Here is a 13,031-nt window from a genome sequence, read left to right as displayed (position 1 = left end):
GTTGTGGGCGTGGCTTCGTCCATCCAGATGGGTTCTGCAGGTCCAGGAAGTGGTTCTGGTTCTGCTGCTCCCCTCCAATAACCAAACGGGAAGTAGGTCATCTCTGGCTCAGGCTCAGGATGAAATGTTTTAGTTTCAGTTTTTTAGCTCAGAGGTTCTGCTGGGTTCTGCCCGTCCAGCGCTGCGCATTCGGACTTGTCTGTGAAAGTGAAACAGAAACTGGCCGGGTCCACTTCCTCTTCTGGCATCTTTAAGTGGGGCCGCTCAGAGGAAGTGGCGGCGGTCCGGTTCAGCCCGGTTCAGCCCAGCTGATGGAGTTTTTGTCCCGCAGAACCGGCCCCTCCCCGCCTGTTGCTCGCCGTCAACGCTACGCACTCGTCCATCACGCTGCTGTGGAGCGAGGACGGCGTGGTGGACTACTACCAGGTTCTGTGCCGACCCAACTGGGCCAGCAAGGAGCTGAAGGTAAGCCCGCCTCACACTGGATCTGGGTTCAGGAGTGGGAGGGCTTCTGCTGCCGAGCGGACCCAGAGCCAGAACCAGCAGAAAGAGAAGCTGAGTGTTAAAATGGGGAAGAGATTTTATCGTCAATATTTTTTTGTTTTTTCTGATTTTCTTTATTTATCATCAAGTTTCCCCACAGAACCACAAATCTAGTTCTGATCCGAACCAATTTCTAGCACATGTAATTTTTTTTTAGTTTTCTTCTTTTTTATGGTTAAAATTTTTTAACTGAATGTATTCTGTCAGATTTATTTACTGTTTTAAATAAATCTGACTAAAAACTGGATTTTTAGTTATTCTTGTTTCCATCAGAATTTACTGAAAAGTTCTGATGCTCATCTGATCCGGAACCGTTTGACCTCGGCCCATCTGGTCCAGAATAATAATCTGGACCACAGTAATCCTCAGGCCCTGGTTCTGGTTCTGAAATTCCCTCCAAGAGTTTTTGATGTGTTCTGGAACCAGATGATGGACCACAGTGCAACTGCCTGTCCTGGTTCTGCTGCCTGACCCGATTCTGGTCCAGAAGCTGAAGGTTCTCCAGAACTTCCTGGTGAACTGGATGGATATGAGCAGAACCTGGATCAGTTGTCAGGAGGATCTCTGTGGTTCTGGTTCTGACCTGTCAGGCTCTCTGGATCAGAACCATTTGCCCAAGTTCAGTCAGAAGGCTCACACTGAGCATGCTCAGACCAATGGGTTGTGGTTCTGTTCTGACGTGTGGCTCCCCCTGCAGGCCGGAGAGCCCATCACCTCCACCGCTCAGGTTCTGACCGTTTCGGGTCTGGTTCCGTCGTCCAGCTACAACTGCAGCGTGACGAGCTTCAGCTACAGCTCAGCCAGCCGGCCGGCCCGCATCACCGTCACCACTGCAGGTTGGGGGCACTGTGGAGACCTTAAACATGTTTTAACCAGATCAACACAAGTAGTGTAAAAATCTGAAAGGTGTGGCAGGCTTTTTATTCTGCTTTCCTCTGAATGCAGTCTCACTGAAGCGGTTCTGGTCTCAGAGGTTCTGGCTCCTGCAGGTTTCACCAACTCAAACTTAAGGCTTTTTAAGACCAAAACGAATGAGATTTAAGACCTGCATTATTAAAACATGTTTAATAGAGTAAAGTTGCTGAGCTTCGCTCCACACAGTGAATGCAGGTTGACTTCGTAAGACAAACATCGCCCAGCAACTGATGATAAATGTACTTTTACCCTAAAAAACAAGCTAGCTAGAGTATATTAGCAGCTAGTTAGCATTAGCATCATCCGCCTTGAGATGTATGCATTTGCCTTAAACAAAAATCCTGCTAGAAAAATAAACTACAAGAGATGAAACGGTGCTGCCACCAGAAAATGGTAAACATTTTTAAGACCAACTTCTATTTTAATTAAATGAATTCAAGTCGATTTTAGTTTTTTTTTCCTGATCATGTTGAGATGAGTTTCATCGACCTGCTGCAGATTAACCAACACTTCTAAACTGAAATATCTTTAAGGGAATTAGATTCAAACAGGAAGTTATAAATAAAGACTTCCTGTCATCTTCAGTTTGCGGAACTAGAATTTAAATAACTGATGACCATGTCTTCCCTGACATTAAATCCACTTCCTGCTGGACTTCCTGTGTGATTCATGGGCCTGATGATCTCACTGAGAATTATTCCTGCATTTGTTTAAATTCGCCTCATTAAAGCCAGCAGGAGGCTTTTATCGTGAAGGTGTTGAATAGGAAGAGCAGTGTAGGCTCCGTCTTCTGATAATGTAACTGTGTGTGTGTGTGTGTGTGTGTGTGTGTGTGTGTGTGTGTGTGTGTGTGTGCGCGCGCGTCTGCAGCCAAAGAGATGAACCCGAGCATGGCGGCCATCTCGGCGCTGGCCGTGCTGAGCCTCCTGCTCATCAGCCTTCTCGTCCTCTTCCTGCTCGTCCTCCGCAAGAAACACTTGGAGATGACCAGGTGAGTCTCCGCATCAGCGCCGTCACCATGGCAACAGGAGGCAGACCTGTTCATCCTGAGAACCCTAATCCTAAATGTTGAAATGTTCAGAAAACAGGATTTATTAAAATACCAACAACATCAACAGAATGACAATAATAATTATAAAAATAATAATAATAATAATCTGATGTCCATCTGGTGTCTAAACTGGAAGGGAGCTTCTGCTAGAATTTTCCCTTTTAATAATTACAACAAAAACTTTTATTTTTGTCTACTAAATCAACTATTAACGCAATATTTTAATTAAGCTGTTGAATTTCTGTATAAAGCAGAAATGATTGTAGATTTAAAACCAAAACCTTTTCCAGGTTTGTCAGATTGAAAACATAAACAGCAAAGCATAACTGAACGTTTTCATCTTTTTCTAGATTTGTTCTTGTGTGAATTTGGCTCATTTCTGCTTTATTTTTCCAACTTTATTAAATGTTTGTGGCCAATTCTGCATTTTATTAGAAGCCACTGGAAGTTTTTAGTCCTGATTATTAATAAATTAAATTAAATTAAATAAAAAACCGGGATGACTTAATTAAATACTTTTAATTTCTGTAGGATTTTGCTATCATTTGTTTTGTTGTGATTTTTCTTTATTTCTACTTTTTTTTACTTGGGTGTAGATTTAAGTCTCTTTGGGTTAGTAAAGATTTTGTTTCTGTATTTATAGTTTTATTTTTGGTGTTTTATATTTTATTTTAGTTTCTGTTTTGGTCGCTCTGGGTTTTTATTTTTTTGTCTTTTGTTTCATGTCATTTTTTAACTTCCTTATTTAGTGAAAAAATAAAATGAAGTGAAAATAATTGTGTTGCGTAACGTGGTTTGAATTGAGCACATAGAAGCTGATTTTCCGTTATTCTTCACTTCCTGCTGACTTCCTGTTTTTCCGTGACTTCCTGTCTGATCCCGTCGCTTCGTGTTGCAGGAACTGCAGCGCCGAGACCTTCGTTAACTTCGCCTCGTTTGAGCGAGACGGGAAGCTTCCCTACAACTGGTACGCTTCTCTTCTTCTTCTGCTGCTGCTGCAGGCGGTTGGGTTGCCGTTGGCGACGGGCCGCCGCAGCATCACTTCCTCATTTCACAGCTGCACACACCCAACAGGAAGCAGCCCAGTGGAGGGACAGATTGATGAGGCAGATTAGGATGTGAACTTGCACCTGCAGCTTTAATGTTGTGTGTAGCCCTTTAAGACGACGAAGGCGACGATAATGATGATGATGATAGATGCTGTTTGTTGAAGATGAAGGCTCGGGTCTAATCTGCAGCTTTAAGAGCCAGTTGTTCTTTCAAATACCTAAAAACAGAAATGAGAGCAGTCCATTAGTTATCTTTTCAAAATAAAAGCCTCTGAGTCGGTGCTGTGGCTGAAGGTTCTGGTTCTGGTTCTGATGGTTAATATAAGAGCTGAAAGGCAGTCAGTGAAGGCAGAACACCATCACTAAACATTTCATCAGCGTGTCGTGCTCTTATTGTGAAGGGCAGCTGTGTTTCTGTGAGGAAGAGGAGGACGAAGGTGATTTCAGTCAGAACCAGCCAAGGACTGGATGGGTCCCATTGGATCTGTTCCAGAGAGCCAACCAACATTTACTTGAACTATTCCACAGTAATGCTGATTCGGGTTTTCTGGTTCTGGTTGACGGTTTCACTCCCAGTCTGCCTCTGCTGCTTTATGACGCCCCTCCCCCCCTCGTTGCTGAGCTCAGCGGTGATGTCATGGCTGTTCAGTGAGGCAGCAATGCTTTAACTCTGCACTAATTGAAGCCTCTTTACTAATGTAGCTCCATGTTTTGTCCTCCCTGTCGCCCTCTGGTGTCTGTTCTCTTTATTTTCTCTTTTTGTGTCTGTTTATTTGAACCTTCAGGCGAAGAAGCCTCTTTGCCTTTCTTACCCTCCTGCCATCCTGCCTTTGGACTGACTATCTTTTGGCTTTTTATATTAATCCGTGGTAAGTAAGCGCCTGCTGCACTTTGGGGCATGTTCACCCGCCACAGTCCATCGCTCACAGTTTGAACTCAGAGACGCTCAGATCAGCCTGGTGTGTGTTAATTCTTCCACAGTCTCTTGGAGTCCCTCAGAGCTCTGAACCAGGAACTGGGTTGTCCTCTGTGAACGGAGGAAATGAACTCCATGGTGTTCATCAGGGCTGCATTCTTGGCCCTCAAACACATTTATCCAGAAGTTTTTACTGTTTGCTTTTGCTTCATGGAAACCATTGAAACAGCAGGAGTTTACTTTTCTCTGCTGATCAGTTTTCTCAAATAAAAACAAACTTTTTTATATAATTGTAACTTTATAAATTGGTGATTTGGATGTTTTGGCCATTTTCAACAGATTTTTCAAGAGAAAAGTTTAAATAACCTGAAGTTTTATCATTATTTCTTTCATTTGGCTTTTTTAAGACCAGCAGAAACGACTTCATGACGTGAGCCAGTGCGTTCCTGTTGGATCGTTTGCTCAGTATTTCATGATTTTCTGAAAATATCATGTAAATCCTGATATTTTTGTGGCTGTTCAGACACACCAGACTCTGCAGCGTCGACATTCCTCCCTCTGGAAAGTGTTAGCATCGCGCTGAACTGTGGCGGATCGTTCCGACACGGCGGACGTCCGCAGCATGATGCTGACTCTGCTTCGCCGCATGCCGTCAGTCACTCAGTAGCTCAGGCTCTGTAGATATGCATGATCCTGGTTTCTTGCGAATCCAGAGGCATTTCAAAGTAAAAGCATGAATGGCTTAGAGTAAAGTCCAGCCTGATGGAGCCGGTGCCAGGCAGGTAATGGGTTCGGGTTCGGCCGTCTGCATGGTGGTGATCTCATGTTTGGCTTCTTCTCTGAAAGGTATCTGGAAGCCTGTGGCTGAAAAAAACGTTTCTTCAAGAAAGAAATTATTTTCTCATATTTTGTTCTGGTGAAACATTTCACCGACTTGTTACCGTGATAATTAAACTTTTTTTATGAACTAAAATATAGCTAGAAAGTATAGATTTAAAATTCTGTTTGTAAAAATCAAAGAAAACAAATCTGTTCCCAAATTCAACTTTTTAGTATAAATGAAAGTGTTTTATGATGTAAAAGCAGACAGATGGAAACTTGCAGCCACAGGCTTCCTGCCTGTGTTTCTACCGTATTTCCTCTAATAGAGGGGATTATCCCACAAATACATCAGATTTTTCAGTTTTTATTTTTTTAAATTAACTTTTAATTTTTTATACTGAGATTTTATTATCAATGCAGAATGCAGAAAATCTAAAATCTAAGATTAGTAAATTATAAAAGCATCTTAACAATAAATTTATTAAAATTGTGCAATTGAGTATTTTTATTTGAAGAAAATATCGTGTTATAATAAAAAGAACCTCGGGAATAGTAAAATGATATTTTATGTAGAGGAAATACGGTGTTAAACCTCCAATAACCCACAGGACTCGTCTGTGCAGCTGCTGTTTTCCACAGTTCAAAGGAAACCATGGAAACGGATCAGAACCACGTCACTGGACTCTAAAGTTCTGATGATGAAAGTCCAGTAAATTCTGGTTCCACATGAACCTCTGAGCTGCAGCAGAAAAAACTTTATGAAGAACCAAAATATTCACCACAGTAAAGTTAGTGACTGTGAAGCGCCAGCAGGGGGCGGTGCTGCTGCACAGACGGTCCTGAGCTGCTGCTGTTGGTGATGATGATGATGATGATGTTTGGATTTCACGCTCTTTGTGTTTTTAGGAGCAAAACGGCTTTAAAGAAACGAAAGCTAACCAGGTAACCGAGTCCTGAAGCTTCAGCCATCAGCTCCACCCTGACCTTTAACCCTGACCTTTAACCTTCACCCATCCGCTGCTCCATCCGTCCTTCACTCATCCCATCTAATCTGGGAGATAATCCGTCACTCCTTCATCCCAGACTGATCTCAGAAACAGGAAAGTGTCGTTAATCTGGATCGGGTCCAGAATCGGCGCCATGTCGAGTCGGAGAGGTTCTGTTGATCTCCAGTTTGGGAACAAAAGCAGGAAGTTAATCCAGTCTGACATTCCTCCTCCTGGAGAGCAGAAGAACATCCGGAACCAGCAGCTGGACCGATCCGCTCCTACGGTTCTGCAACAGAACCTTCGTCCTTCACCAGCTGGTGGTAGAGGTGGTATAATGCTGTGGGCTTAGATCTTCTCTGAGGCAGGAGGGCGTGTCCTCAGCAGAAACTGTGCCCCGTTGGACAGCTGAAAACGTTCGGACCAATCAGGAGCCAGACAGGAAAATCCTGTTTCTGGGACCTGCCGGTTCTGCTGGTTCTGATGAGGGAGCAGAACATTTTCCTGCTGTGGTTCTGGAAGCCCAGACTGCTTCATCCCAGTCAGAACAGAACCTTAACAGAACATTCTGGATTAGAACCATTTGACTGTTCTGATCCTGCTCTGGGTTTTCATTGGCTGTCAGCCGTTCTGATGTTTGGCGGTCTGAGCGGCACCACTGAACTCAGCCGATGCACCTTTGGGTCATTATGGTTCTGTTGGGAGGTTCTGGTTTGGGAAGAGGAGGCTGGAATGTTCTGGGTTTTGGACCCGGTGGAGCCAGACTCTGAACCCTGAGCTCCAGCATGAACCGTCAGGATGAGGATTAGATTAGGATTACTGATTTCCTCTGAGCGCTCCCAGGTAGCGGTTTGGACCGGAGGTCAGAACTTCTCAGAACCGTCTGACTTGGTTTGTGTTTGCAGCCTGGTGCAGCTGGACGACTTCGAGGCCTACTTCAAGGACATGAGCAAAGACTCCGCCTACAAGTTCTCCCTGCAGTTCGAGGTACGACTTGGAGACGTCCTGTCCTCCAGGGGGAACCGCCGGGCTGCAGAGCTGGATGGGTTTAGAAACGGGTCGGTTCTCCATCAGAACTGAAATCTGCTCTGAATGTTTTCCAGGAGCTGAAGAGCGTCGGCCTGGATCTGACCCATGATGCCGCCGACCTGCCGGTCAACAGGCCCAAGAACCGATACACCAACATCCTACCCTGTGAGTCCGGACCCGGTCTGAACCCGGTTCCAGATCCAGACCAGGTTCTGCTGAAGTCTGACAGCATCTGTAGTTCATCTCCTGACTAACTACCCTCCTCTCTCAGATGACTTCAGTCGGGTCAAGCTGGTCTCCATGCACAACGACGAAGGTGCCGACTACATCAACGCCAACTACATCCCTGTGAGTATCCGCCGGCTCCGCTTCCTCTCCCAGAACTTCCAGAACACCAACGGCTCTGTCCACCTTGGCCCAAATGCAGAAACCTTCATATTTAATGAGAAATGCACCTCCACAGCTGGCCACCAGGGGGAGCTGGTGGTTCATAGATTGAAAGAGAAAGTTTCATCTGATGTTCAGAATATCTCAAAGAGCTTCTTATAAAAATAACCAATAAAACGGAAAAAGGAAAAGACGAGTTCAGAGAGAAGACAGCCTGGAGGCTCCGCCCTCTTTAGCTTCCAGGCTAGCATGCTGCTCAGCTAGCAGGACCTGATCACATGACCTGAAGGCTCCTGTTAGGTCTCTCAGAGTGAAACCTCTGTAGCTCAGGAACATGTTTAATGTCTCAGCATCAACTGCGTAGAGACAGAAACCAGAACCTGAGCCAGAACTCCGCAGAACCAGAACTGATGTTTGGACCTGCCAGGCGAACGGTACTGATAAGACTGAGCCATTAATGAGAGGAGTACGGGTGGCGCGTTGACGGTACCAGAACGACCCAGAAACAACAAACGGTCCAGTTCTGATTTACAGGAACCAGCAGGTTCTGATTGTCTGAGGTTCAGGTTCCAGAGCTGAGGAACAGAGAAGCTAAATGCTGCCTCACCTGGTTCTGGTTCTGGAAACACTGGATCAGCAGGTCCCTGAAGTCCTGAAGGGTCCATATGGTTCTGACTGGACCAGGAATCCCAGAGAAATGGTCCATAAAGCCCAGTTATGGCTTTTTAGGCCATCAGAAAGTTTAAATTCTGTTCTTGCTGTTTAGACAGAAAGTCTTTATTCTGCTGATGTCATAAAGGTGTAAAAAGGCAGATTTATTGGTGCTATGTTTGTTTAGGAGCCAAGTCATAAAACAAAAGCAGAAGTTGTTTTGTATTGCAGATAGAAACAGGAAGTAACTAATAAATCTCTCAGCTGGTTTAAAATAACGGCTGAAGTTTCTGATTATGACAAAAATCTGAAACTGATATTGGATCCTGATTGGCTCCTGATTCAGTTGTCCCAGAAACTGTCCTGGTTCTGAAACCGTCTGAATCTAAAGAGCAGTTTGGCTTTTCTGACATTCTGAGCATTAAATATCTGAGCTGACTGTTGTGCTCCTGATTCTGTTCCAGTTCCTGTCATCCGGTTTCTGTTTCAGGGATACCGACATTCCAAGGAGTACATCGCCACCCAGGGGCCACTGCCGGAGACGCGCAACGATTTCTGGAAGATGGTTCTGCAGCAGAAGTCGTCTATCATCGTCATGCTGACTCAATGCAACGAGCGCCGCAGGGTGAGCAGCCGGTCCGGTTCAAATTCACGTCCTATTTATTAGAAACATTTCTGGTCTAGGAACAGTGTCACTAGGTGGCGCTGTTCCTACCAGTATGTCTTAGATCTACAGTCAAATACAGGCTCGAGTCTGCCCCCTGCTGGCTGGTCCTTGTTTAGTGAAGCTCAGTGTTTATTCTGCCCCCTGCTGGCTGGTAGTTGTATCTACATTTCCTGCTCCTCCCAGCTGATGTTTTGGTTTTTCCAGGTGAAGTGCGACCACTACTGGCCGTTCACAGACGAGCCGGTAATGTACGGTGACATCAGTGTGGAGATGCTTTCTGAGGAAGGCTCTCCAGAGTGGATCATCAGGAAGTTTCGACTTGGATATGTGAGTCGTCTTCTCCTGCAGGACGTGGCTTTAAAGGACCGATCAGAACTGCCATGACTCTCTGCCTCCCCCTGCAGGCGGACGAGACCCTGGACGTCCTCCACCTGAACTACACCTCGTGGCCGGATCACGGCGTTCCCACGGTCAACGCCATCGAAAGCATCCTGCAGTTCGTCCACATCGTCCGGCAGCAGGCCAACAGGACCAAGGACCCCATCATCGTCCACTGCAGGTCGGTCACCAACTGGTTCCAGAAGGTCCAGGTCTGGTTCTGATGTCATATAATCAGTCAGGTGACCTTGCAGAACCGGGCATATTAGAAACCAAGAAATGTTTAGCGCTGGAGGTCGTTGGTTCTGCTGGAGACCCGTTAGATCCCAGATGTTTCTGTTCCAGCGCCGGCGTGGGCAGAACCGGGACCTTCATGGCCCTGGACCGCCTGATGCAGCACATCCGGGAACACGAGTTCGTGGACATCCTGGGTATGGTGTCGGACATGAGGTCCCACCGGCTGTCCATGGTCCAGACCGAGGTCAGGACGAGTCCGGGCTTCAGCACCCAACACACACACACACACCCTCTGCCACAATACAGACCGTGTGTGTGTGTGTGTGTGTGTGTGCAGGAGCAGTACGTCTTCATCCATCAGTGCGTCCTCCTGATGTGGCAGAAGAAGAAGCAGCAGTCCATCACATCTGATGTCATCTACGAGAACTCCAGCAAGACATAATGAGATGTGAGTCCAAGTCCAGGGAACCTTCGGCTGGTACCGGTACCAGCTGATTTAGAACCGGGTACAATCAGAACTGGGCTCAGAACCACTTCCTGCAGCTGGTTCTTGGTCCGTCCTGACAGGAAGTTTATCATTTAGCTGGTTATTCAGGTTAGTTGATTGAATAATTGGTAAAATGATTGGTTGGTTGGTTGCTGTTTTCTTTAGACGTGTAGTTTGGATATCGACCAGTTGGTTGAATTCTGGATTTTTCCAGCTGAATGTCGGATCCTGAGCGTTCCCAGCAGATCCATCCTGAGGTTAGCATCATGCTAACTGGATGCACCAGTTGGCATCCGGTGTGCTGACCAGGTTCTCCTCTGCACTGCTCGTTGTCTTGCAGGCGGCAACAGCGATGGCGGCGCTTCAGGCATCCATTCTCTGTAGAAGATGACCCACTTCATCATCAGAACCAACATGACAGAGTGACCTCTGACCCCGGCTTTTCTTTGACTCGGTGTCCCATCGTTTGATGGAGTTCTGCCTTAAGGATCTTTCACTGACTGACCAGAACCAGAACCATTCATGCTGTTTCCAGTGACCCACCATGATGCAGGACCTCTGACCTCTGTTGGTCTGAGTCAGCAGTTTTCCATTTGATGTCGTTTTTTTTTTTATCTCAGGATTTGCTGGAAGCCTGCGCACCGACTTCCTTTGCTTTGTCACATTTAGTTTCTGCTTCAGTCGGCGCTGGCGGTTAGCAGGACACTGATTGGACACTGCCATTAGAACTGATCCCAGAGCTGCAGAACCCCCAAACACAGGAATAGAACGGCCAGGTTGTTTAAGGCTGGGAGGACTGGGAATGCCGCAGTTTAACTTTGCACTGAGGCGAAGGGAAGAACGAACCTGTGGAGCGATGGCTGCGTTTCCATCGCTTTGCTTCAAACTGAAGAAGAGCTTCAGCACCGGCAGCGATGCTTCATCAGAACCGGAGCACATGGGCTTCAGGAAGAGGGAATTCTGGGAATTTCCAGGCAGCAGATCTGGTTTGGAGACAAAGGCTCAAACATCTGATCAGAACCGCAGCCGGAAATCAGCTGCTGGCTGAACCTCCTCCTTCTTTCCGTCTGACCTTTGACCCTGCAGCTCCCCTGGACAGAAACGATCCGCCAGAATAAATCCAGTCAGCTTCAGGCAGATTAAGGGATTAAACTCAATGCTCCAAAAATCCATTTAACACTTAGTAGCTCATCATTGGTGCGTCTGGATTAAATAATCCCAGATGTTTGTTTTCTCTAAATCTAAAATTCAAGTTTAAAGTCAAAATGTTTAACAAGAAGAAAAGACCAAAACATCTTCACCGCCTTAAACCAGGAAGCTTAAGGCGATGAAGATGAAACCAGTCAGTTTGATGAAAACGTCTCTGGGATCAAAGCTAATCATGCTGTTCTCGTCTTTAACACTAGGTGGCAGTAAATGTTACTCATTATATCTGTAAATCTGGAATGATCAAATATCTGTTTATTTTAATTCACAGAACATACTGGAGAAACATATTTTTAAACTCTGAATATAGAAAAACTAAATTATTTTTGGAGTTGTTATAAAGACCTGGTGAGTAAAATTCAGGAATGTGTGGCGCCCCCCAGTGGCCGTTCTGTGAAGTGTCTGCTGTTTTTTCCATATCAAGTTTTGGTTTTTCATCTTTGTTCTAATTTTATGACTTCAAGGTTGGAATCACTCTGGATCTCCGCTCCATGACTTAAGAGAATGTCTCCTGAACAGAGGCGAGCTCGCCGAACCCAAACTATTACTCTGCATTCAGGAAGTGCACGGTGTCGTCAAAATAAAAGCTCAGCTTCTCTCATCATTGCAGTTTTCAGCTTCAGAAACTAAGAGTTTTGGTTTTCATGGCCTTATTTTAAAATCTTTTACTTCTGGTGAAACTATACTGACAAAATCTGTTTTATCAAAAGTAACATTTTTCATTTTTCTGATTTTATTAAAAAATCGATCTTGGTAAAAATAGAACTGTATCCCATTATTAATGAAAATGTTTCATTTAAAGAATCAAGAGTTTTTCATTTTTATATTTTCATGCTGATAACTTGCTGGAGTTCCACATATTTATAATGCACCAGTATTGATGCTGTAATGTCAGCTTTGTGTTTGTATTTAGATTTTGACAGCTGTTTGGTTACAAGTTCAGACTGAACTTTATTACATGTGGAGCAGGAATAAAACAGAGAGTGGAGCATTTTGAGGACACCGTGTGTTTTTGTACACAGATTTTAGTGAATGTGGGAGTAAAGAAAAGCACAGTTTCTGTTGAGCAGCTTGGTGTTGTGGCCTTGTGGTTCCTCAGTCGCCTCAGTCTGCTTATGGCTCCATTTCACTGTTAGATATCAGATGAACTGTACATAAAACTGCTGATTAACTGCTCGTTATTGCTCAGAACTTCTTGTGAAACTGTTGCTTTAGGCTTTTTTTCTAAGGTTGTAAATGTAAATCTTCACTCTCAGAGGACTGTGGGAACTCTGAACATTTCACGGTTCTTTCTCTTGCTTAGTGTGTCCAGTCCAAACTTGTATGTCGTTGGTGCCATTTTTCCTGTGCATTGTGTCACTTACAGTTTGACTTGAAACTGTCACAGAATTTTAATGTGTGTTCAATTAAAATGTTGCAGATATCAGTGTTGTCTCATTTTTATCAATCCTGAGAAAAAGTTCTGCTGTTTCATAATTTAGTTTCTGAAGCTGGAACAAAGGAAGGCTGTGCAGAATGAAGCAATCATTCTCAAATGTGAGAAATTGAAAGACTTAATCCGATAGTTAATAAATAAGTCTTCACATTCTAGAGACCCCAAAAACATACTGCAGTGTTTTTATGCTCATACTATACTGTCCTATTTTACCTCATTTTAGACATAATAGTATATAGTATGTGCCATTGTACCTGAACTTTGACGTCATA

The 13,031-nt window shown here is 44.8% G+C and overlaps 1 protein-coding gene across 1 annotated transcript; it reads left to right on the top strand.

Moving 5' to 3' along the window:
* Positions 1 to 317: 317 nt before the first annotated feature.
* Positions 318 to 12,750, top strand: LOC106940536 (protein tyrosine phosphatase receptor type O; the record flags this gene model as incomplete). Its single annotated transcript, XM_015023296.1, has 15 exons — positions 318 to 465; positions 1,241 to 1,379; positions 2,329 to 2,449; positions 3,408 to 3,476; positions 4,344 to 4,427; positions 6,203 to 6,238; positions 7,188 to 7,269; positions 7,386 to 7,476; positions 7,583 to 7,659; positions 8,840 to 8,974; positions 9,221 to 9,343; positions 9,421 to 9,575; positions 9,740 to 9,875; positions 9,969 to 10,079; positions 10,459 to 12,750. Coding segments are annotated over 14 exons (1,501 nt in total), but the record flags the coding sequence as incomplete, so codon positions are not given.
* Between the last annotated feature and the right edge of the window lie 281 nt (positions 12,751 to 13,031).

Source organism: Poecilia latipinna, unplaced genomic scaffold, assembly GCF_001443285.1.
Source record: "Poecilia latipinna isolate Pla-1442-1.1 unplaced genomic scaffold, P_latipinna-1.0 Scaffold3270, whole genome shotgun sequence".
In the NCBI taxonomy this organism is placed as follows: Eukaryota; Metazoa; Chordata; class Actinopteri; order Cyprinodontiformes; family Poeciliidae; genus Poecilia; species Poecilia latipinna.
The sequence above is the reverse complement of the archived record's forward strand: the minus strand, read 5'-3'. Positions and strand labels throughout refer to the sequence as shown.